The sequence below is a fragment of the Xylocopa sonorina genome, chromosome 3 (genome assembly GCF_050948175.1).
Source record: "Xylocopa sonorina isolate GNS202 chromosome 3, iyXylSono1_principal, whole genome shotgun sequence".
Lineage (NCBI taxonomy): Eukaryota > Metazoa > Arthropoda > Insecta > Hymenoptera > Apidae > Xylocopa > Xylocopa sonorina.
Genome location: NC_135195.1, coordinates 6,574,725 through 6,601,816, shown reverse-complemented (window position 1 = coordinate 6,601,816; position 27,092 = coordinate 6,574,725). Strand labels below are relative to the sequence as shown.

Here is a 27,092-nt window from a genome sequence, read left to right as displayed (position 1 = left end):
ATACACACCTGCGATTTGTAATTTGTTATCTAAGTCGTACACAGCAAAACATTGGTTGTTTTGCAAGTATCGCTTGGTGAAATTGAAAGTAGCACATATTTACGGCTTTCCAATACAAAGCATAAAAGAAATAATTATAAATTTCAATTTTATTGGGCGATTGACAAGCTGCAGTGACATTTCGCAAGACATAAGAAATACGATAATGTTCTCGAGTTTGTTTTTTTTTTTGCTTTATTTAAACTTTAAACCATTTCAATGAATTATATATAATAATTATCTTGCATTTACTTTTGTATCATAATTAATAATTAATCTTTATCTTCATTATGTATAGCGGTCTCAGCCATTGTGTCCGTTTTATATGACAACCTTCTTTATTATCTTTCACTTCTTGTTCTTCGAAGTTCTAGACTATATTACATACACCCGCGCACTACTATCACTCCATTGTTTATTTCTTTCAATATATACGACGCTTTTCTTGAAAAAAAAACTGCAATTTGATCTCACTTCGCGTAGCCTTTTTGTTTAACGAGGGAACGTATATTTAAGTCTTTTTAACAGACGATAATGTATTCGATCACGGTATCGTCAACAACGATCTTGGTTCACGCAAGTTGATACGTCTTCTACACTGGAAGCATCATCGGCTTCTTGTAAACCAGTGAAAAATGATGTTAACGCCATCGCTGCAATACCATGCCACTCACGTTGGGCTGGTTCAGGACTTTTTCTCCACGTTAGGAACGCGTCGCTTGAAATTACATTATAGTCCGACAAGTTTGTCATAATATTAAAGAGAGTCCCTATGCGTGAAAAAATATTTTTGTTTACATAGTTGTAAAGAAATTATAACTGTAATGTAAGCTTCTTTTTTTTATATCTTACCGCTTGGATATTGTAATTTATACAAGTGAAGTTGAATTGCATAAAGACATTGCAATTCTAAAGATTCATTTGCATCGACGAATCGACGAATTAATGGATGTAAATTGGTGAAAACCTCAGTGTTTAAACACCACCTGCCGTTAACTGGCTCTAAAGATAAAAAAGAGAAACACAACTATAGTTTGGAAAATTCTGGAAGTTAATTAAGAAAATTATAATAAATTGATGGAACTCCATACCCATGGACGTCTCTAAAATGGCAGTCGTTAATACTCGAATGAATTCAGGCTCCTTGACTCGATTACCTACATTTACCTATAATAATGAAAAAATAAGATGCGTTCGTCATTACTTCTTTGAATAAAGATACCTATTAAATTTCTAAAGATTACTTACAGTTATCCAATTACAAATCATATCGAAGGTACTGTTCTTCATGAGTTTTCGAAGTTCTTCATGAATTTGCTCTAACGTAAGCTCATTATTAGTTGAGCTTTTGGCACTATTATAATCACCAGTGCAGAATACCAAGTTCTACAAATAATATGACACATTTTATTCTATTAATTCATTGTTACTTAAGACTAATTATTCAACATAATTTTAACATCAACTTACGTAATCTTTAACGATTTTATCAACATCTTCGCGTTCTGGATCAATTATATTACTCAACTGAAGTCCACTTTGGTCCCATTTATCTGCAACCCATTTGGGTCCTTTATCTCGAGATACTTTTGATAACAGTTCCCCAAGGAATTTGCCTACATATCCTTGACTTCTTAAACTATCAAATATAGGTTTCAATTCAGTTAAGGGAAGTACCTCCTCTTCTACTGGATGTGCTGTAAAAAAAAATATTGTAATACTAATTTCTTTCTGACAGTATAAACATAGATTTGTATCATTACACTCAGGCCTGTTGAGCAAAAATTCCCGCATGGAAATTCTATGGTGAAGAGTAGTCATCATATTTTTTTTTTTTGTTTAATGTAAATTCATTCAACAAGACATTTTATAACTGACTACTTACACAGTATCTCTGCCAGATATGACCAAACTTTAGGTATATCGAGTACAAGATCATCAATTACTTCCAATATTTCGATGAGCCTAAAAAATTAATTGTAATTAATTGTAAGTATTTATCTAAAAAAGTATTTTCAGTATTTTTATATTGACATTTAAAATCAGTATCCTTTTGGCTATATACATATTGTCCAACATGTCGTCTCCGGTTAAAGATATTTCATCATTGTATATTTTTTATGCATCAAATTTAAATCAAAATGATTAAGAACTTGATTCTACTTCATGAAAACTATATCACGGATACGTATGAATTATATGTTTATATATAAGTAAATGTAAATAAAGCCTTACCCATTCTTAAGATGTGGTATAGGTAAAATTTTCTGAGTGATTAAATGCGACAAAAGATACGAAACGCGTTCTCTGTCGAGAGGAGACTTTTCAAGGACAAGGTTGAACAATTCACGCACGAATTGTGTTAAAACATTGTCGAAGTTTTGTTGAATGGCCAATGAAACGTTCTGTAAAGTTAAATATTCTAATAAAACCTTTTATATATAATAAGTTTTCTATCATTAGAAATCATATACATATTTAGTAATATGGTTTATGTCCTCTCGTTGATCATACAAGTAGTGATTTACACAAATATAGCATTAAAACTAAATTAGAAATAACACTATTTGAAAAGATCAAAAAGAAGGTATTGCGTAATTTAGCACACTAATGACTCAAGCATCTCCTAATAACAAGCAGAGATGGATCTAAGGAGTGTGCAAGTATGCATTACTCATCTATTTAGTAATGTTTTCCATATTACTACCAACTAACACTACTTTTGTACGTAATAACTTAAAAAATAGATGTACATATATATAAATTTTTATAGGATTAGTAATATACTAAAAACTCACATCAAGGAAAGGATTTTTAAGATAATCTTTCATTATCTTATTCAACGTTTTCAAAAATTCTTCTTCCGACATCGGAGGTTTATGACTGCTAGAGGTAGATTGTGAGGATTTTAATGAAGGTGGTGGCATAGAAACACTTTGACTTTGTGAACTATCTAACAACGAGCTGTCTCTACTCGACGACGAACTGCTTAATTGATGACTACCATTGCGTGAACTCCTACCATCTGCAATAAATGAAAATGTGAAATTGATTTATACCTGAATGTTACAAATAAACGAAACGAAAAATTGGAATACTTCTTAGTATCAGAATCCTTTTGGCATAAACAACATTAAGTTTTACTTTTCAAAAATAAAAAATTAGTCATCATCGTGGTCTTTTAACTAATTAAATACAACTTTTACATTTTATTTATAATGAACATACCATAGGAAGGTTTGTAGTCGCGACCATACTCTCTTGGACCAGTGGATCTCGATCTGAAATAAATTCATAATGTTGGAAGTTTCAACTATTCTTTCAATATAAATGGTACTTGACTCTTAAGGAAACAATCAGAATGTTTTTAAAGTCATATGTTTTACATCAGAAACTCTAGCCTAGCAAAATCTGTATTTCATCATGTTTGTCACTAAATTAGCAAGTGACTAGATCTCTTAATCGAGAAACTTACCCAGAGAGTTGTGGAGATGTAATTCGTTTGTCTTGATCTAAAGTCGATACATTGTCTAAGCATGCAAACTTATTTGAATTAATAGCCTTTGAGCCATAATTCGAAGGTGTATTTTTCCACATGTACATATTTCTGCTTCCTAATTGTAAATCATCCATTGGAGGCTAAAAAAAGATAATTGCTTTTCACTTTTAATATAAATATAAATATTACACATAATGGTATTATATTATTTATTAATGCTATCGCAATTATAACAATGAATAATATGGTACAAAACTTTGGACAAAACGAATTTACTTACAGGTTTATTCTTAAGTTTAGCTGTCTCAACAGAATATGGTTGCCTTGTTCTTACAACAGGTTGACTCCAACCACCATCATCAGTTGGACCAACACCACCTAAATTATGTAAAACATTATCATTTAGGTATTTTTACATTTGTTAAAAGAACAATTATAACAAAAAAAATCGGCAAGAAAGTAAGACTCATCAGAATACACTACAATCATTCTTGTCAGAAACTCTAGTCTGGCTATATAAGGTGTGATATCATCATAATCCTAGTATTAAAAAAGTATTCTATTTTTGTGAAATATAGCAGCAATATATTACTTGTTAATAATTTAAATATTGCATAAATTTACTTACGGTTCCTTTTTCTATCATTAGTACGTTCATCTTTTCGTGGTGTATTCAACGGAGTGTTGCTCAATTGACTATCTAATCTTTCAGATTCTGCTTCTTTCTGGATTTGATCTATCGTTTTAGGATTACTGTCATCTCTCCTCGGAACCCACTTATTTGCTCTTAAATCTATAACATCTTGTAGCATAAAACGAATTCTCGAGCTAATTTTTCCTTGATTTCGCCGTGCAACGATATCTTGCATTTTATTGAAGTAACCTTGCATTTCCTAATAAAAAAAACGAGAAGAATAATATAATATTCTACGTACGTATTAGTATATAAAATATTTTTTCTTTTTTATTAACAGTTTTTCTTTCCTTAATTGTTGTTAAAATAAAATAAACTTACCTCTCTTTCCTTAAGGGCCTCCCAATTCTCTCCTTTCTGTTGAGATTTTAATTCTAAATCTTTTCCGACTGTTGTTAACAATTTGCATAAACATTCGAGGCTATCTTCATCGCTCTGAGTTAACAACTCCTTCATGCAGCGATGCATGATTTTATTCGTCAGCATTCCTTGTTTATACAGTTCACCAATAAATCTATATAATACACATAAAAGGATTTAAAGAAGTGAATACATAAGCATACTACATATTAACAATTGAATAGAAAAATAATTCGAAAATAAAATCAGCAGCAATATTTTGCATTAAATTACTTACCGTATATTTCCTACTGATTTTATACGTATTCTACGTTCGTCTTCTTCAAGTGCTAACTGCAAGTCTTTCTTTCTTTCCTAATAATAAACATATAAAAATCTTTATCAGTAACAACTTTATGTATTAACCTTATCTTTTTATTAGCAACATATATTGAGAAAAACATGTTGATTATTAATTAATTAATTGAACGTACAGGATCAGTACATTCTTCAATTTCTTTCAGTCTGCTAGCTCTCGCCACTTCATTTACTGGATTTCGTTCAAATTCCTTTTGACAACGATTAATAATGAGCTTCTTGAAACTCAAAGAGCATTCTTGTTTATCTGAATTTTTGTCTGAACCTCCTGAAACTTCCATCAGAGCAAGTTCCTTACACATTAATGCATATGCTACGGAGAAGCTTGGTTCATCAACAGCCTGAAAATTGTGTAGTCAACATTTTAAACGTAAGTAAACACAAATATACAAGCTATGCAATAATTAATTAAATAAGCTTACCTTCTCAAAGACTAAATTAATGACACCTTGTAGTCTTTCCGGGGTATCAATAGTCAATGTACGCACTTGATCAACTAAAGTGTTAAATTTCTGAGGAGTAAGTTTGTTTAATACACTTCTGACCCTCTTGTAAAGTGCTTCTGACTTTGTTTCTTCCTCGGTAAGACTTGCAGCTTTTAATCTCGTTGGCTTCCAAGCATTTTCAGTTTCCCTTAATTTCACATCTTCTCTAAGCGATAATGACATATGAATGACGTTTGATTTCGGTGGCTTTGACGATTTTCCTGGATGACTCTTCGAATGACGATTCGGTGGTTGCTAAACAGAAATAAATATATTGAATTAAGATATAAACAATCACGTGGACTGAATACAAAATAAAATATAAATATCAGTTGAACTTTTTTCTGTCAATAAAATCTCAGTCCACTACTTTCATTTTTTAATTCATCATTTATAAATCGTTTGATCAACAATATAATTTTTGCATTTCGGCTTTTTCGACTTACCACTCGTGCATTTGTAGCCGGTTTTACAAATCCGGGAAATAGAGCATCGTGTCTATTCATACTTGCATCTTTAAATGGTCTAAGATCGACAGTACTTCTAGCCTATATAAAAATCGCAATTAATAATATGATCTTCATAAGTATTAACACATTACGGTCCATGCATATAACAAACTTGATTATCTCACTAAACTTAAAGCAAAGTACTTGCATGTCTGCTAATGAGTACGCATTTTAAAAATCCAACGCTAATGCAACATATTGTTGCACGACGCTATTTTATATCGAACAATTTAAGCAGGCATTGAAACTACGTGTGATCAATAAAGTTGTATGGGTGAATATAAAATTTAAATATTATACGAAGGTAGGAATGTTCTTTTTCTTAAGAGCTTTGAAACTTAAAATGGGATCCTTAAGTAACAGCAGTGAACAGTATTGTGTTAATAACGATAACAGCAACAAAATAATACTAAATATAACTTTGATAACAATATTAAATATAACTTTTATACAATACCTTTGAACTATCTTTCAAAACAACGTCTAAATCTGGTAAATTAGACGGTTTGATTTTGCTATTGGGGTCATCCTGTAGTTTCATCAAGAACTCGCGATCATAAATCTTTTTTCCGCTTTTATTGATAGGACTCCATTGATCGTCCTTATATTTATATTTCAGCTGTATTTGATTCGCAACCGGTGTTGATTCGGTTGGAACCAAAGGAGGTTCGCTTTCGGCCGACTTTTCAATAACCGGAGATGTCTGTACCTTCTCCTTGATAGGTGTTGGAATTGCCGAGACCTTCGAGTTCTCCTCATTCTTTTGTGCTACTATCGCTTGCACATCGGACTCCTCTTTAACTTTCGCGTGATCAACAACATCATTAGGAACTGATTTCGTTTGTGTACTACATGCATTCGATTTATTACTATCCTCTATTTTAGGGGAAGATTCTTTTATAGTTTCCTTGTTACTTGGCAGTTTTTCTATAGTTGATGCTTGTACGGGTACACTTTCTTTAGGAATTTCTGGTGTCACAGGTGTTATTTGTTTCTCCGTTTTTGTGTGAAAGGAAGTCGCCTCCTTCTCCTTTTTCGGTTCATAATTATCCTTTTCCTTAATATCTTTTGTAATCTCACGAGTTGCTTCTTTGTTGCTATCTTTCGGCATTAAAGGCTCTTTACCTTCTTGTTTTATCTCTGGTTTCGCCGAAGGTATCGTGTTTACAAAAGCATCCATATCTGTACCTTCCTTTTCCGCTCCTTTTCGGTTAAGTTCACGAGGTTTAAGCTTGTTTTTATTCTTCTGCTTCTGCATGGCTTTACCTATCGAATTAAAAAAAAAACATACAAAATTACAATAAAAGAACTTAATTCAAATATTGATGATACATCTGTCTTTTACATAATATATTTTTGAAGCAATAAATTTTTACGGAAAAATATATATTTCTGTGCATTACTTGTGATTCGCGAGCAATCATACAGAAGTATTATTACATTGATATCACTACAGAGAGATGCAAGCCGTGAAGAAAAGTGAGTATTTCGGCTAGAAGCCAAGGATAATTATAGTCTCAGATCACAGTACATTTCGTACTGTGACATTTCACTTTTTCATTAATGTATACACAAATTTGCAGATGTTAAATTTATGGAAATTACAGACTCGTGTTACTCAATACCATCCTATTATATTATTGCGCCGTAATATGTTTTTCTTATAACAAAATTATGAAGAGAAATTCATTTATTTATACAAGAACTAAATACTTACGTGTGTATATATATATACACACACACAGTTGTGTTATAGGAAAAACATTTTCTATATATACATATATGTGTATAGAGAATACCACGTTACTCGAATAAATAATTTTATAGCAAAACTGAATGCTACGAAAATACAGATTACATTATATAAGATATATAAAATATTTCGATTTTCCGTAAATCGATATCATCCGAAAACCACAAGTTCGTTAAATATTAACGTAAGAAGTTCTATGCTTATCTCCGTTTCTCGCATTTACTGGATATATAACGATTAACATCTTATTTTTAAGGATCGAACGAAACAGCAAATGGTTCGTTCGGTTAATATGATACGACACGATTTAATTGATACAACTGTAGAGACAAAGATACAAGAATTAATATGAAAACAGCTATTGTCCCATTTAACATGTGTTACCACACATGCCATTTGACGTTCTAAACGAATATATAATAGGATATATACCATGGTCTCTGGAGCCCCGACGATTACGACTTCTTGATCGGGAGCTACTGCTGACATGAGCGTTACCATTAACTCTGCGATCACCCATTTTCACAGTTATCGATAATCATGCACGCACTGTTATTTACACGTGTTCGAGCCACGGTGTGCCTTTTCTTTCCGTATCAGAAGCATATCGTACATTACAAGTCACATTCTCGCGACACAAAACTCTTTGTACGGTTCGAGTTTCAACGGCCTGTGTGCTGCTGCTGCTGCACTGAATCAGTATTTATTTATAAATCTGCCAAAAGCTTGCCAAAGCTGGGATAGATAAATTCACGTTCACACGCGCAACAATGTGCAACCATAAAGTATGCATTTTATATTTCCTTTTTCCTTTAACCAGAGAGAAACAACCACGAAAGAAAATTGAATCTGCGGTATAATTATAGCGGAATTCTCGCCAGTAGCGATCGAAACGCGCGAGGGACCAATGATTTCAGACGAAAAGGATCGGCGTGTAAAGATTTTCTAGTTCGATTATCTCGAAAACTGTGGCAAGACTCCGAAAAATCCTTCGATAGCTCTTCTTACACGACTTTCACGCATCTATTTTAACCTGTGAACTGGTGCAAACCAACAGGCACGACACAAGATTTCTTAAATTAGTTCTGTTCGCCGGTTGCGCGCCGGAGCACGCGCACTAGAAACTTTCTTGACAACCTAACCTGGCGTGTGAATAGCTTTAGTTAAAATGTATCAAAAGTAGAATTTGTACATATTCCACCGTGTGGTACATCTTTTAAGAATTTTCTGAATTCGTCATTGTGAACAGAATATTACTATACATTTCCTACTTAACTTTGGAATTTTTTTCGATAATGGCCATAGCGCAAAAGAAATTTAACTATGTAACGAAATAACAAAATGACTACCCTAGTTAACGTAGAATCGTCATTTAATGATGTACTATATCTTGTATTTTGTAAATATATTAGTAAAATTCTACAATTCTTCAACTTTTGTATAGGCAAGTGTGCAAAGTAATTCGATTGAATTTTTAAGTTTAAAGAATGATCAACACATAAGAGAAATATTTATTTTGTTACCTTCAAACAATTGTTTAAAACTAGTACATTCCACACTTTTTGCGTAGTGTAATTTCTAAAACAAAGTGATTCGACTATAAGACAGTAGTCTTAATTCGATGCATGAAAGTAGCTTGAGTAAGATTTTATAAAAGCAGGTCGAGGTAACAATCTAAAAAGAACATTCAATGATTGTCAAAGGTACCCCGCAATATTTTTTCCGTTTTACTGATTCCTTAAATCGTTTTTAACGCAATCTAACATTTTCAAATAATATGAATAGTCCAAATATATTTATCTTTGTTTGGATATTTAAAAAATGCTAGATGATGAAAAACGAAAGAAAAATTGAAACATACACTTGTATTATTTATACAAATTGAAATTTAATATACCGACTGATAATTATTCTATTGAGGACAAATATACCTCAGACACTTTTTCTATCTGTGACAAAGAATCAGTATATAATGAAAATGATATTACTAAAAGTTAAATCTGTATTTCTCAAATAATAAGATTTCTATCGCTGGTATACTAGATGCCAGTTTATATGTTACAACTGAAAACAAATTATCTTTATAAATTACTTGAAAATTTACTCAAGAAACCATAGGATCATATAATATTAATTTATCGACATTTATTCAAATATATGCTCGCGTATGGATAATGTATATAATTCATTCGATCATTTTTCTAACCAGTGAGAACCTTTCACCCGATTGGTAAACGTTCAAGGTTGTCACTGACGCCGAAAGCCTCAAGATATCTTTTACATACACATATCGCGTGCTTTTGTGAAATGGTATTAAGAAACTTCCACCATGCATGTAACTCGCCATACATACGTGGCCATGACCCCATAGATTTCAATGATAATGATACAATTTTTATAACACTGTATGTACAAAAAATCAGTTTTACTTAACATCCAAATAGTAAAGGAATGTCCGTGAAATGGACGAAATAATGAATGTTTCGATCGAACAACATGTATATAAAAACGAGAATATTAAATTTTGGATTTTGTTCTAAAATACAGCTTCAGTTTAAGAAATTGAAAAGTCTATAGTAAAAATAAAACCATGGGCAAATAATTTGGCAGCGACACGCCCATTAAGATGTGGTTGCATCTATTTCTAGACGCTCACATGAGCTTTTTCCTTTATGCATATCTTTCAATAAATAACATAAATAGTAAGAAATGAAGTGACAAACTATTTTATCTCTTAATATCTGTTCTAAAAAATTACAAATATACATGAGCAAGTAGTTATATAGTTCATAAAACTAATCGAATTCTTTTGAAATATCTGATATACAATTTAGAAGAGTTTATTGTGTTCTAGTTTATCATATATAATGCGATAATAATACGCAATGCGTAATCTTTCAGAAAATAAAAAACGTTTCGTTAATGAAAAGAAAGTTCGAAACAGAAGAGAATGGACAAATTAAACAATCTAAAAGAGACTTCAGTTTTCATGCATGGAAACTGATGATCAAATATGGAGTACTCTTTGCTGGCCGCTCACAAAATGGCCACAGTCTGATACACGCGAAACGCGTAAAACTGCTGTTAAATACTATTTATATAGTTCTTAAAAATAAACGAAATATTAAAAAGTACAAAATAAATATAAGATATACACGTACGATGATTTAAGTTAAATAACACCACAGAAACGAAATACTTAAATAATATGTCACTTTAAATACACGTGGTTAAAGTATGATAAGCAAAATCTTCGTGAAACTTTTAAATTAGAACAAATATCCAATGGTAATCAAATATTTCATTTTTTCCTTCCAACTATTATTCTTAATTTTTAAGGTTAACTGCATATATTGCATAAACCTCAAAAATATAATTCATTATTCACCCAGTGAAGTCGGAAGCAGCCATATTTGAACATAGCCGTAGCTCAATCTTCCGATATATGTTTCAGAATTTAAAAATTATCTTTTTTTTACCAGTTAAAAAAACAGCTGAACTGAGTACTGTAGAATATAAAGTCAGTAATTTAGAATTTTCAATAACTGAAGGCATTTACTAGTATCAGAACAAAGCTTATATTTGAGAAAGTCAGTGAACACAAAATGTCGGAACCACGTTGCAAAAAGCAGATATACTGTAGATATACCGTTTGAGGATAAATCGTTTCAAGGTAACAAAATAATTTATACATACATTTTGAATTAAGATTTTTCCCTGGCGTCGCCGTTGCATCCGTGTTATCACTTTGTTTCTCACACACAGTAATAATTTAAAAGAAAGAAATTAAAAAGTTCAATAAAACCTCTAAAATTGGGATATATAAGATCTCTAAATCCAATATAGCTCACGTATCTTACAAGGAGAAAAGAACGGTGCGTGTAAAAGGCGCTCGTTACGATTAAATAAAGAATTATATGTACAAATTCTATGGAATATATTGAGATTAAGAAACTTTATAGGAACGGGATGCAGTAAAACGCAATATAATAAGCGTATTCGTTACGTTGTGATGTATAAAAAGTTTAAAAAATGAGTATAGGTATGTACTTATGTATAACTACAAATGTACAATTGTCGTTAAAAAAAGTAATTATAAAAGGAGAAGGGAAAATGGGAAAACGGAGTAAAAAATACGCCCGGCTAGCACAGCACGTGCTGGCTACTGGAGGAACTCCGTTGTTCGATGAGGAAAGAAGCCGGGAACCTCCCTCCAGCAACAGAATCGACAATGATCGTGTACCTTCGGCACTTTTCGCGCCTTTTCGTCTTATGATGACGTCACCGTATGGCACGAAGCTCCTTTCGGAGTTCTATGCCTTGCGTTTCAATCATTGGGAAAAGACCCGTTCACATTAAAAATATACATTCCAATAAAAATTATATGATGTTTATATTTTGTTTAGTTCTCAATCTATTCATAGATTTTTTGATTTAAGAAATATCTAGAGCAAAAAATCAAAACCTGACATGCGTGATTCGACTAAAATAATAAACATAATTTAATGTAATTTATAAACAAAATTTCAATTTTACGAATATTATATCTTCCTCCCTTTATCATTGAAACATCTAAAATTTCTTTCTACTATAACAATAGATACTGCATCTGTAGTTACGTTATAAAGTTAATATATAATAAATATACAGCAAAAAGGTTGGTTCAACTTATCTATGCAAACGGTTATAAACTTACCCTTTTTTTTGTTTTCCATTTTAAAAAATTTCTATAGCAAACTATGCTGAGTTGAAATGACTGCACTTTTCTTTCACGTTACAAAATAATCGTATTATTAACGGTCTATAGACGGAAAATTGAAAAATTAATTGTCTCCACTTCTGTCACTATCACAGTTAAAACACTTTCACATCTAGGTAACTTTAATTTTCTAAAAAATAAAACATTTTGATATCCATACTTTAAACGACGTTTCTCCATTTGTTCGAATCCTCAATGCCTTTGTGTGTGTCAAGACTGTGGTCATATTAAACTTAATGGCATGTTACTTTGCACTCTATTATTAGAAAAATTTAAATTTTTCGGAGATTTTATATGTCCGTAAGAACATTTAACAATATACGTTTCCTACTTTAATGTAAACCGAGGTGAAAATATAATTGTAATTCTTGAACTAACGTATTATTCAAAAAGAACTTCCGTCACAACTAGGAAATTTAACGGACATAGTTGGAACTAATTTATAGGTTAGAATGAAAGCAAGTCATGTCCCAGCAACTCCACGAAAATATTCAGCAAGCCTTATCGTTGATAATGTCTCTAGAGATATAATTACACGAGGATTTGCTCACGAATGTTTAGCATCCTATTAAAAAGAGTTCTAAAATATTAGGATCTACTTGCACGTGCTTAACATGGAGATACGTGTCCGTTTATATACTCGTACACACGTGCCTATATAAAGGCACCTTCGCGGGTGACCATACTATATATTGTAATTCCTAACGATTGCGGAGTCCACATAAATACTCAAACATCTGAATATTCGAAATACGCATAAAAATGCATTAACTGAATTAGCAGCTCATAACTATTTATATATATATGTATATATATATAAAATTATAGGCAATGACGAGACTATTGGAGCTATCATGAAAGCAAAGTTCAAGTTATAGTGATACGGGAGAAAAAGAAACTATCGAAGTTCTAACCTGTAACTACAGATTTTAGTGCACAATGATATCCTTATTTCACGAAAATTCATCATCACATTAATGTATAAATATAAAACAAAATATTATTTATTACTGATATATATAGAAAGTAAATGTAAATTTCTAAAACAAAGATGTGAGAAAGTTTGCTTGTTACAGAATTGAATTGAATATTAAAATGGTTTTTTATGTAAAATATGCAAGAACAACATTCATTTTTGCCCCTTTCAATGAAATTATACCTTTTGTATTTTTTAACCAACTTTAGAGAAAACTTTCAAAGCTAGTATTTAATAAAAATAAATAATAAATTTACTATTGCATTTTATGATAGTCTTTAAACATTTTGTAGAAAAGGGTTCAAATATTCAATTAATCAGTAAAGTTGATACAATATTCATTTTAGCACTAAATTTGCAGTTGAAATAACTTAATTAATCTAATTATATATTACCAGAAATTATGTACAATAGTAAAATGCAAAATGTGGCATGATACATATGGTAAACAAAATTATGAAAACTTACCATCAGAAGATTTTTGTTGTTGAACTTCAGTTCGAACAGGTTCAGTTTCCGGCTTATCAGCAGTCACATCTCCATTAGGTTTCAAATGATGGTCTGTCTGATTGTGAGCAGGTGTAGGAGTAGTGCCTCTAGAGCTAAGACTCTTTTCCCTCGTTTTTTTCTCTTTCTGTTCTTTGGCACTCGGAGGCAGCTCAGTTACAGCAGTAGGTGCAGCAGCAGTAGCCACAGATTGATTGTGGGTGTGAGTCTGCGATTTTCTTCTAGGCGGTGAATTCGATGAATTTTTATTGGACAAGTTAGGGAACGGTTCTCTGGCAGGAACGGGGTTAGCACTTGGGGGGGCAGTGGCGGACGGTTTAGGGACCTCCGGAACGTTCGTACTTGGTATAGTCACAACGGGAATTGGTGTCTGTGTTACAGTAGGTGTGGCACTTGTACTCTTCACTTCAACGTCAGTTATAGTAGCCGCGGGTAGCTGCGCAGAAATATCATCCTTGTTTACGTTACGCGGTGCAGCTGGCGGTGGCTCCTCAATGACCACATTTTTCAATTCGCTTCGAGGTTGAAATTCTTTTAAAGGAATTTGCAATGGTTTAGACTCTGTTCTCACTGCACAAGAGTCTATTTGAGTCACATTACTAGGGATACCTAATGACTGATTACACAATACGGTTACGTTAGATACATTTTGCGTTGATGGTGAACTTGTATTACACTGACTGTTCACATCATTAGTAGAATTTGTCTGGGAATTGGATAAACTTTGCGTTACATTTTGAGTTGCAGTTGTGTTTGATACACAAGTCGGTACCGTCGAGTCGGAATTGGACCCTTCGGTCGCGACTTTCGCAACTCGGGCTGCAAAGTCTGCTTGCACCTCGGCGTCATTATTCTGTAACAATCACCAATTCTACATGATAGACAATGATACATAGCAATCGGATGAAGATTATGCTTGGCAACTAAAAACTGGTTTCCAAACTCAAATCATAGGACGAGAAATAAAACTAAACGTACTAAGTGAAATAAAAGAAACATTCAATATGTTTATACCTCTGTTACCCCTCAGCCATGGTTTGCAAACTATAAGCAGAATTATAAAAAACTGTATGTAAGTAATACATCTACATAATAATATATCTAGTCCACATAAAAGTTAATTCATTTATTTTTATAATTATTTATAATTGAGATAAATACTTTATACAATTTATTCAAGAGTTCTAGCTTGGTATTGATTTAGTTCTATTAAATTAAAAGCAAACTGAATTTTGATATAACATTTGAATATTTCTACAAGTATTAAAAATTTCTACAAGTTAAGAATAATCTTTTAATGATCATGGCTTCTGGGTACAGATATTAATAATATAAACAATTAACTATAAGAGAAAATCAACTATATATTTATTCTACAACTTATTTGTTCATTACTTATGTATTCTATATATTTTTTGAACAAAAATATTTCTCTTACAGTTAATTGTTAATGTCTTAATATTACAAAATTACTCACTTGTGGTTGAGGTGTTCCACGATTGCTAGATTCACCACTCTGAATAATTTCATTATCCTTGTAAATTTCGTGACTTATATTTTTACCCGTTGTTGGATCTACGATATCATAAATAGCATTCTGTCCCCTCGGTTTCCGAGATTTTGTCGTACTATTTGTTGCACTTGTTGCACCACCGTTATGGCCCGAGTACACATCTTTAAAGGAAACACAAGATTTACAATACATATGAAATATTTAAATATACTTATTTACTATTAACGCTTTCATTCTTAAATTCATATTTAATAAATAATTTACTATCACCACTTTATTCATCACTTTATTTCTCACGTTTGTTCTATATTATTTATCTATTCTACTACTCACCACCATACATTTTTTATACGTTATTTATAATATACATTTAATAAAATTTGGTAAACAATTACTTAGAAGCTCTATATTTCTTTACATTTTGTGTGTTGAAGTGTACTAAAAGAACCGATGTGAAAATATAAATTTACCTGATCCTATACCTGAGTTCATAGAAAACCTTTACAGTTATAGCTATGAGAGGTTAATGGATTCTAAGAATCTAAAGGCCTATTGTAATGTAAACTCAGAAGCCATAAATAAAGTCCTTTACAATTTCACAATAAAGTCCGTAACTTTCGTTTTACATGCATTCCCTTGAATTATGAGTTTTACTTTTCTTAGACCTTATCGTTAGGAGATTAGTGATCCATAAATATACCACTCAATTTTATTTGATGTTTAAAAATTATTTATGAGAGTATATTTACTGCGTTAAAAGTACAGTTAACTTTCAATAATCTATGCTTACAGTATTTCTACGTTGTTTAATTTTAATCTCTCATTATACATCAGTATTGAGATACTATATTGCATAACATGCTGGCAGGCACATACACGCTGAAAAGTTTAACTGCTTTTTTCTTTACTTTATTTATCACAATATATTTTTTAAATATATTTTGTTAAAGATAATTTATATATATTACACAATTACTTTAAGAAACTTACATATGTTACAATTCCTACAATGGGAAAACCGAAAATTTAAGTACAATGCTAAAAGATTATATTTTTTGTTTGTAACATATATTGCAATGAGACTGAATTTTCATTTTAATACGTTCAGGATGGAAGCGAAATTCATAAAACATTTGCTATTTTACTATTTATGATTAGATAGTTAATTTAATTCTATGGGAATCTTTATTATATTGTTAATATATATATACATACTTAAACTATATGTACATATACCTACTCCTTTTACCAAACAAATTTTATTTATACACATATGCATATAAAACATTATAATAACCTATCAACAGTTTCATAAGTTTCCTTATTGTGATAATTATGTCATATTTTTTCAATTTTTATAAAAGTAATAAATACAAAATAATATTTTCACGTATTGAAAAATAGTAAAATATTTCAAATATTTGTCCTGCAGTGACACATGACCTCCATAAGCCATATATCCCATTAATGTGTCACGTTATTAAATAAGTACATTACCCCATGATTCACCACTGATTCACACTATCCTAAACATTTTGACTTCAGGTAACATAACCTAAGAACCTAGGAAATGTTAACTATATTGAAATATAATAATAATATATAGCTTACCAGTCTGAGAAAGAGATATACCCATTGGGGGTAACGGTTGAGCCTGCTGCGTAGGTTGCTGAAGCGTACCCTGTGGTACTACTGGGGCTCCTTGGGCACCGGCCAGCGGGCCTGCAACATGTTGTGCCCCACCAGTGACGGCACTTGCACCTGCACTTCTTAAACTTAGTGGTGTATTTGCTGGTTGGCTAGTGGGCCAATAATCTGCAATGTAAAATATAAAATTTATTTTGCATTTAATGTTTGCGATGTCAATAGTTACTAAATACTACTTACAAGGAGCTGGCGCAGGTGCACCAAATGTACTATACATATTTTGTGCCGTTATAATAGCAGAGTGTTGAAATTGTGGATAATATTGATTTTGATGTGTTTGATGCCGTGTAGGTGGACCACCAAACTAAAAGTATAAAATCGTTGTTACACTTAGAGTCAGTAACAACAAAAAAAATGAATATGATAAAGTACATTACAAGCAAATAATGATTTGTTCACAAGAGAAAAATTTAATTGCAAACTAATATTTTGAAATTTAAAAATTGTATTTGTAAATATTCTCTAGTGATAGAAATAAAATGAGTGAAGCATGACAATAAATATATAAAATCAACAGTACTTAACTACTACCTGAAGGGGTATTTGACTGTTCATTGCGTATACGGATTGCTGATGTGGAGGATGAAGATTGGGGACTTGGTACATTGTTCCAGTTTGAACCATTCCACCACCTGGATGATAGATTGCGGTTGGTTGACCTCCACCTCCACCAACTCCTGACATTCCCACCACTTGTGCACCAGTACCGCCTTGACCTCCTCTGTGGCTAATGCCTCTTGGTTGTTGTGCCCTTGGGCCTGGATAATAACCCTAAAATTGTAAAGTATGTTAATAAAATTTTTACTCAGTCTTCAATCATTCATGCATTTAACTAATTGTAATATATTCTTTATATTCTTTTTATAACAATTTGTAATTCACCTGTGATGTTGGTCTAGTCTGTGCTGGCCCATATACTTGTGACAGGGGTTGTGGTTGAGGTTGCAAATGGGCCTGCTTTCCCATTTCCTGTGGTGAGGGGGTATGCACAGGGGGTGTAGTAGTCGGTGCCGGACCTTGCGGCGGTTGTGACTGTACCCCGGGTGCCGGAGTTTGAGGTGGTGCCTGGCCTCCAGCAGGACCTCCTGGCGGTATACCTGCTGCTGATTGTCCTATGGACTGTAAACCGCCGAGTGGAGGAGGTCCTCTACCACCAGGTACTCCTACACTACCCCCTCCCCCGCCCACCTGGCCCCCTGGTTGGGTGCCGTAATTTTGTCCAGACACATGAAAGTCTGATCCTGAAATTATAAACAACAAAAAATTAAGTATTATGTTATAAATTCGAGAAAAATGTAATTGAACAAAAAATTGAATCTTAAAATGGGTAGTAATGAGAACTAATAGAATTTATCTTGCCCATCTCTATTAAACAATTATAATTTGTGTCTGCATTGCTTTTCTTCTTTAAAGTAGTTGCAGATCAACAATTTGGTAAATATCCATTGAGTAAACAATATTTTATAAAGGACAATACCAAATTTACGATATGCATACATCTTACATTATACTGTTGAATTGAAATTCTTAAATCCATACAATATTGAATAGAGAAGAAGAACATATTTTGACATTAGCTGTAATCTGAGATTTTTTAAATGATTTTATAAATGAAACGCTCTATATTGTGCTAATTGTTAAAATATTAGGAGGGAAAGGGGAAAACAATCTTTTATTTATAACAAAATATAATATAAAATGTTTTTATATGCATATACATTAATGATATAAAAAAATTGTATATAGATAAATGCTACAAAATATATAACAAAAATTTCTGTTTCATTGTCATTGTTTATCTTAAATAGTAAATGTATGAATGCTCATGTACATGTAACATATACACGTACGTATATATATGTATATACGTATATATCTGGTTCTGTGATATAAAAAAAGTAAGAAAGAAAATAGATATTATTGTGCATTCAAATCCGCATATGCCAGATATTGCCCCACCGTACAGCATTCGCCATATTCTGTCGTTAAACGAATTACTCGTGAAAGCGATTATGCGTGGAATTGCATGACATCGCTTGACACGTCGTCGACGTCTAAGCAATGCAGTGCAATTGGATACATATATTATCAAAACATCCAACGAGTCCGAATTACTGTCTCTGAAAGGGGTTGAGAGTGTACGATAATACAATGTATGGGAGATGTATAATTTTGCAGAAATGTGAAAATATTTTCCACCACATGTTGCAAAATAATCACGAGAAAATACGCTCAAGATACAGGGACAGATAGGGAAACAAGAAAAAAAATATGGATACTCAGCTTACCGTTGAAGATCGACACTAAGCTAGTTATAGTTTTCTGTTACGTAAATATTATGCCTAACAGCACCAGAAAATTTTTACAACCAAAGAACAGTGAAGTGACAGCAAGGCACGAACGTGAGCAAAGAAATCGAGAAGACGGCCTCACGAACGGCCATCTTTGCACATGTGGGCAGGGACCAGAGCAGTGCTGCTATCTGTAGTTCCGTGAGTGCATTGATTGCTATGAAAGGGGGGCGAGGCCGAACTCCATCGTCAGAATCGTTTTAAGTACCATGAAAATATGTAAATTATATATCAATCCGAAAAATACTTGGAATTTCAACTTCCATTCGCTACCATGTTAATTATCTTAAAAAAAGATAATATATTAGTCATTGATTAATAAAATATAATATGTGCAGTATTACAAAGAGACACATATTAATTTGGTTACTTATTTTAAGCTAATTTTCTTTAGAAGATAATAACATTCCACAACTTAAGTAATGCTATCACTGTTGTCTTTTTAACAGTCTGTAGCGTTTTAAAAGTAAGCTTTATCGCATTATTTTATATTGCATTATTATCATATCGTCACTAATTTATGTTATATATAATACTCTTTAATGTTGAATAATCGACGATGGAAGGCACATATGTGTATATTAACAGAGTGAAAGAACGTGGCGTGGAAAATACAATGCAGAATGTAATACATCATTTCCGGTGCTAATTCCCTTCCAGTCCCTCTCTACTTCTCTATCTTTTCCTCTTCCCAACTTCCACCACTAAATCGCGTACATAGAATACATATACGCAGAGTAAAAAGTACATCGTATAGTCAGATTTTGACTTTCACTGTTTCAAAAATCAATGTGATTTGAAACTAATTCGAGCAACTAAGTATGGGAAGAAATCAACAGAACAGATTAACGTACATGAAAGTAGAAGTGAGGTTAGAACGATCACATTGCAGCCACGTGGCTGATCAGTGACATGTTGTTGAAACAGTATCACTGGATGGTACAACGTTATCATAACGAATCCTTTTATTTCTAAATATTGATTGTAGTTTGTAATCCTATTTTTGAAAATAAGATTAATACAAATTACTACACAATATAAAATTATATATCTATATGAAAAATGATACTGTCAGCAAGTAGATTAAGGATTATCAGCTGTGATTCATATTAAATATGTGAAGAAATAAATAATGATACGAGAATTTTCTTTTTTATGTTTATGACATTTTTCGTTCATTGTATTTCTCTTTATCGATCTCTTTACTTAATTATCACTGATATCTATTTTATATATTGAAAGCTTTATTAGTCGATCAATCATACAAACAATTTTGATGCAATAGACTATTTCTATAAATTTTCCAGTTTAATATAGTATCGGTTCAAATGATAATATACTTCGTTATCAATAGACACAACATAGACATCTTTAAAAATAATGTGTACTTAACATTGTACAGTTTTTTAAAATACACACTTTGTTTATAACATGGTGGATTTAAAAATGGTTTCTTTTCTCAACTTCTCAACTTCAAAGTTCGTTAAATTGTTAGAATTTCTTGAAATATAGTTATTAAAACCTCGTCGCCACCGTGGCGGGACATATCATGCAAGAGGAAAGAATCGAATATACCTTCGCGACTATACAAGGTAGAAAGCATTTTATCGATTGACCTATATCGTGAATTGTCTACAATGCCGCCCAGGGGCGCTAAGGACTAACCTAAATACTAAGGTCCTATATATTGATGCTGTAACTTAACTGTAAATAACGAATATTTATCAATCAAGGCTTTTTAGAAGTAGTCATTTTTCCATACAACATTTTGAATATGAATATTAAATGAAAAATTAAGGTACGTTAAGGAAATTAAATAAAAACATTTCCACTAAATGTTGGCATAAATTTATTTGATGAAACAAATAAACGAAAAATTACCAAAAGAAATGATCATAAAGCAAGGGTATGCTTGTCGTTACTGTAAGTGGAAATGTCATGAATTTATTTTCGTAAACATTATTCGGTACAAGTCGAAGTTGGTCGTGTATCTACAAATAGATACAACCGATTCGACTTCTGACAGATAGGGCACCGGGTCTTTAAATTAACTACCTCCAGTGTGCTCGAAAATAACGGTCTTCGTGTATCCACATCTCTTCCTATATGAATAGGTTTGCGATGTTACATATACACGATCATGCAGTTATGTGTGCATTGGCATACGTAATAAAAAATTTAATGGTTCCAAGTAAAAGTGGGGGTTTATACACAATTGTGAATCTGTGCAAATCGTATATTGAATATGGTTATGTATAATTTTATCACGAATGCATCGACCTTCGAAATACAAAACTGAAGAAGATAGAGAATATGGTTCAAGGGAAAATCAGCAACTAAAAATAAAGATAAAGAAGCAAACAACATCCAAATTTGAGTCAATGCTTCCATTGGTCACGAAAATATATGTCCATAATGGAGCAAATGAAGATAGAGCTCTTTCACTTGGACAACATACATGCAAACAAATGTTTAATACAACTATAGTCAGAATATAGTATGTACTTTTTTATAAAAAGAAAAAGAAGTGATAGGAATCAAATACTTATATCATCTTTCACTTACAATACTACATAACATTTTTGTCTTTCACCAAGCTTTCCAATTTGATATTCCTTACAATACTACTATCTACAATTATTATACTCTAAAGTTATAAATACTCATTTGTAATAGAATTAAATAAAAATGTTGAATATCTAGCTGACTGGACAATTCTTATGGAGTGTCTCAATTACTAAAAAGAAATAAATTCTTAAGCAATTTGAATTTATGAATATCTTGTATCTGTTCACAGCAATGGAATCCAAGTTCTTTTAAATAAATTCTGAAAATTTACAAAGTCATTGCACGACATCCGACTCAAATCTACATAATGATTATAATTCTGTGAGCTATTTAACATCATAATAGTACTTATAGAAGAATCTGTGTTGATTAATTTAGGGATTACATGTAACCAAGTGATTTGCTGGAAGTTAAAAGTACACTGGTACTAAAAAAATGATCTTAATGTTTAGGAAAGCACCGGGTAATTAGGGTTGGGTATCTTAAATTGAGCTGTTAGTAGTGTAGTTACTTCATCATAAATTGATAAGATAATTTATGAAATAAAATAATATCACTCAATTGATAAATATATCGATGAATTTTTGAATTTATGATCGACCATATAATCGAATATATGCGATATTTCCAGATTTAATTTTCGTATCACAAAAATAGAATACGCAAACCAATATTTTTCAACTTGTTCCATAACACCATAAGGAATAAGTAGTATTTTATTCTAGATGAAACTATTGCAAAAAAAAAATCAAATCGCTAGTATATATTATAATCTGCATCATCGCTCTCTCTCTCTCTCTCCCCCCCCCCCCCCTCTCTATCTCTCCCTCACTCATTCGCTCTCCATTGGTTGTTCTTTCTTGTACTTACTAGCATTTGCAGTAACGACTCGATACTGCGGTGGTGCTTGTTGATGCTGAGTTTGTTGCTGTTGTTGCTGCTGATGACTCAGATGGTTAATGTTGACAGTCAATTGATGATGGCTCAGCTGATGATTCAAGTGGGGACTTGGCGATGGTGGTGGCTGATGGGCCGGATGCACGTGGTGATTGTGACCTGGCTGTGGATTTTGTGGATGAGGGGCCGAAAGGTGATGGTGGTGATGGGGTCCTCCACAATGTGGCAAGAGACAGTGCATAGGTCCCATACCTACAGCGACACCCACTGCGCCCTCCTTCGAGACGCCATATCTCGAAACCATTCTTCCTGACGTTGCTTTTCTTCTTACTCAGCGTCAATGGCACACACGCCTTGACTGATAACGTTGGTTAGAAAAGAATCGATTAAAAGGAGATGTTTTCGTCGATTGCTTCGATGATCCTTTCAAACGATGGATGCATCAGGTTTCGAAAAATCGTTATTTGTAAATGCAGTTAGAAATAAATACTATATGAATTTATCGATGATCTTTTTTACCGTTTAAATAATTAATCAATAGATTAGCGTAGTCGAAAAGATCTCTTTCTTTGCATGCGTTCCGTTGTTCATATTCCTAAGTAGTAGTCGCGTGATCATCTAAATGCATGCTTTGTTAATTCCGTCACAAAAATAAATATTCTCTCTTTCTTTATCTTCCTTTTGCTTCCGTTTTTGTTTTGATCAGCGCAAAGCTATTGACATAGGTTTGATGCACTGAACGAACGGACAACGGTGTCAAGTGCAAAAAGCTCATCGATATTTAAGCGACACTATCTTTGTTGTCCACGAATCTCTCAATCGGCAATACTGTACCATGATGTCATCGTCTACTTCATCAGCAACGTAACAAAGGGCCTTATAAACGGAGTTCATCTATCGTAACAGTTGAATACGCCCAATAGTTGAAGTCACGAGATTTCTTTGAAAATACTGGCAGTATCGTTGATTCTTTTCCTTCAATTTCCATTAAACGTTTCTAAAATTTTCTTTATTCGTATATGTATGGACATTTCCAGCTTTTTCTTCGAAACAATATTATTTTTTCTTTCTTGATCGATCAGTGGTACATACTTCATTAAGGTATGGGACGCGAAAAGCGTCGATTGATATTCTTAGTAACGAAAATTCGTGACAAATAGAAAACCGTAGATCAAATTCTTGAAGGGTGTAAAACTTTGGAGGATGATAGAATTTCCATTGGAATAATACTAGAACGAAAGAAGTAACGTGTTTTAACCGACATTTAATGAGATGATCGATCGATAGTCACCGAAGTTTGCTGCCTGACACGCGTTTTATAAATGAAATGTCTGTACACGTGATGATCCGAAAACAACATTTTCATATAACACCTTTAAAATCATAAAAATTTCTTCACACATGCCATTTCATTATCGGGTGGATAAGTTCACTGTGAACATTTAATTTTGTCGCTCGAAAATATCATGCCACCATATTGTTTTTGTTTCGTATCGATGCACGCGATTCCTTTTGATGTAATACTTCCGCACTCAACTGTCAAAACTTCTTAACGTGAAGATGCACAAAGGTAGGAGACACGCTGAAACGGACGGGCTATCGTACCTCTTCCATGCCAAAATCGATATTTAAGGCTCGACCGGCGTCTCCCTCATCGCACCGCCCACTCCTGCCACGGGAAACTTCCTATTCACAAAGCACATACAGGTTATGTCTACCGAGGATTTATCACTAAAACGGAATTCAGCAGCGCACACAAGTCCGTTTCACAGCGGACTCTTCCAAAATCTCTTCTTCGCACGTTCCTTCTCCACTATTGGATCACTAGGGGAAGTCTCGGGACTGATGATCGGAGGTATTCGGCCGCGTGCCGAAAAGTACCGAGTTGCGTTCTATGTAGTTCCCTCCGTATCGCGATTTCTGAACGCGATAAAAAGTCCCGTAGGTAAAGAAGCGAATTGCTCCCAGCACAATGCACACACGGTTTTTACGATGTTATGGAAATATGACAACACGCGCGTTACGTATTTAAGGCAAATGTATAGGATGTAAAAGTTCAAACTGAGCAAGAAATTGAAACGGCGTCAATTTGTTCCTAGATTGCGTGAGATTCTTTCTCGGACACCATGAGGTTGTCCGATAATATATACCGCCCTTTCCCAACGAATTTTCTTATTCGATATTGCATTCAAAGGTTGAATGATATTTAACGTATGCGTTTATATTTGTATAACGTGTAAACTCGGAGAAGGGAAAGATAAATCAACGAAGACGTGAAGACGAGCGTACCCTTTTGCAAGGGACGCGGCGTAGACTGATGCAGGCTAGTCCTTCTCGCACGACTTACGAATCGCGACCCGTGGCCCCCTACCCGTTTCGCTCTGCAACTAAGGAGCGCCAGGATCGTACTTCTATTTCAAAAGTACCCTCTACCCATTTACGATTTTACACGAAAAAAGAAAAGGACATTGTGCTAGCGCACATTATAATACTTGTTACTAATTATTATATTCCTACTTACTATAGCATTTCTATTATATGATAAGAAAAGTGTCGATTTTTTTCTGCTTAAATTATTATAAACTACGTTAATCTCTTTAAATATTGGCTCAGTTCCGAAAGGTTCCGAAAGTACAAAGAAATTCCGATTATTACATGAAACACATTTCACATTACATAAATCAATATATATGTATGCATGCGCGTGAAATCCTTTTTTATATTATAGAATATTTAAAATAAAATATAAACATTAAATGTACGTGTTATAACACGGCCCTGAAAAGTAGTCAAGCGCCAAACCCACACTGAGTCGAAGGTATAGCCGCGTGCGCAGACCAGTGGACAGAGTGCAAAGAGCTGCGCACGCGTAATGGACGTCGACGCGGTAGACCCTTCAACTCGCATGAATGCAGTAGGCGCAGCCCCACGACACTTGAGGGTAAGGTGACGTGCAGCCTTGTGCATGCGCGCATATACCACATTCGCCTTAACTTTGCCACATGTCACACCCGTTTGTTTGTAGTTTGTACTACATACTGCGAGAATTAAATGTTTCTGTACATGGCACGAGTATTCCTTAAATTTGATATCAATATACTCAGAATTTTCACGCATCGTACGTACCTTTTTTCTTTAATAAATTAATTAAATTAAACACAAATTAATGTATATAAAATATGAATTGTTTATTCTGAATCATAATTAATTTTCATTCTATGCAGTTTTTTTCTAGAATAGAAATATTTATTTTGAGATTCGTAATTATAGTAAAACGTTTAGTTATTGTATCCTCAATTTTGGACCTGTGTATTCTGTATGAAATTCTTACGTAATTGTAAGATCTTTCAAAAGAGTCTTATAAAAGACACCAATAATGTTCGTTTTTTCATAATTCTTAATCCACTGCACATTTCCAATGGATAATATCATGATTCCGCACTGTGCTTCTTAAAATAATATATATTAAGATCATACGCACATAAAGATTCATGTCTAAACCAACAAAGAATTTCTATTCATATCGCATATCTTCCCATTTTAAAATCATATATTAATTACTTCAGCACCATCTGTATTGTAATCGAGTCGATAACGTTCTCTGTTCTCATAAAGGAATTTAAATTACTAAAATTTCTTGTTTCAACGCAGCAAACTTTAATGAACTAAAGCATTTTCTATGATCGTAGAATATTCACACTAGCTGTCAATGGTGGGTATTTCACCGTTACTGTCGTAAGAAAAGGGGTGGTTAGAACTGCTGTGTATTTCTTAATGACAACCAGAACGTCGAAGTAAACCAAAGAAGCGAGAAAAGAGTGACAAGTCGCAGAGGTGCTAGAGCGTGCGCCATGCGTGGGTGAAAATGCACGAGCGCGTGGATACAAAGAAGAAATACAAGAGTCGTGCTCGGCTTCGTTCAAACGAGGGACAAGATCCACGGAATCGTGTGTATAGGTTAGGTGGGTAACCCAGTTTTGCCGGTGCACCAGGCCAGGCTGCAGCAACGCCGTTCAACGATCGATACCTATATGCACCCGGTACTGCCCACAGCCTAGATTCGCTTGTCTAGGATAGGTGCAAGAAGGGGAGTGCGTGACCTACATCTTCGGGTAAGG

General features: G+C 33.2%; 3 protein-coding genes and 1 non-coding gene across 4 annotated transcripts; 1 reads left to right on the top strand and 3 right to left on the bottom strand.

Annotated features, from left to right (window-relative positions):
* Nucleotides 1-216: 216 nt before the first annotated feature.
* Eif4g (eukaryotic translation initiation factor 4 gamma) lies at nt 217-24,816 on the bottom strand. Its single transcript, XM_076910878.1, has 25 exons — nt 22,948-24,816; nt 18,041-18,399; nt 17,684-17,929; nt 17,339-17,462; nt 17,063-17,266; nt 15,416-15,612; nt 13,900-14,791; nt 6,401-7,209; nt 5,881-5,982; nt 5,372-5,689; nt 5,066-5,290; nt 4,870-4,946; nt 4,554-4,746; nt 4,167-4,431; nt 3,819-3,916; nt 3,515-3,678; nt 3,268-3,320; nt 2,838-3,064; nt 2,275-2,444; nt 1,925-2,004; nt 1,510-1,736; nt 1,288-1,425; nt 1,131-1,206; nt 892-1,041; nt 217-809 (listed from the first exon to the last, which is right to left on the bottom strand). Exons 1-25 carry the CDS (start codon nt 23,276-23,278, stop codon nt 595-597), a joined length of 5,940 nt encoding a protein of 1,979 aa, XP_076766993.1. The 5' UTR covers nt 23,279-24,816; the 3' UTR covers nt 217-594.
* LOC143422569 (small nucleolar RNA SNORA53) lies at nt 2,532-2,701 on the bottom strand. The gene has a single exon (XR_013101742.1). It is a non-coding gene; the product is annotated as a small nucleolar RNA SNORA53 (small nucleolar RNA).
* Nucleotides 8,170-12,065, bottom strand: LOC143422357 (uncharacterized). The gene is made up of 3 exons (XM_076892932.1): nt 12,051-12,065; nt 11,747-12,009; nt 8,170-8,387 (listed from the first exon to the last, which is right to left on the bottom strand). The coding sequence occupies exons 1-3, from the start codon at nt 12,063-12,065 to the stop codon at nt 8,318-8,320; spliced, it is 348 nt and encodes a 115-aa protein (XP_076749047.1). The 3' UTR covers nt 8,170-8,317.
* Nucleotides 24,441-25,418, top strand: LOC143422356 (uncharacterized). The gene is made up of 4 exons (XM_076892931.1): nt 24,441-24,491; nt 24,535-24,544; nt 24,608-25,007; nt 25,074-25,418. Exons 1-4 carry the CDS (start codon nt 24,441-24,443, stop codon nt 25,102-25,104), a joined length of 492 nt encoding a protein of 163 aa, XP_076749046.1. The 3' UTR covers nt 25,105-25,418.
* The last annotated feature ends 1,674 nt before the right edge of the window (nt 25,419-27,092 follow it).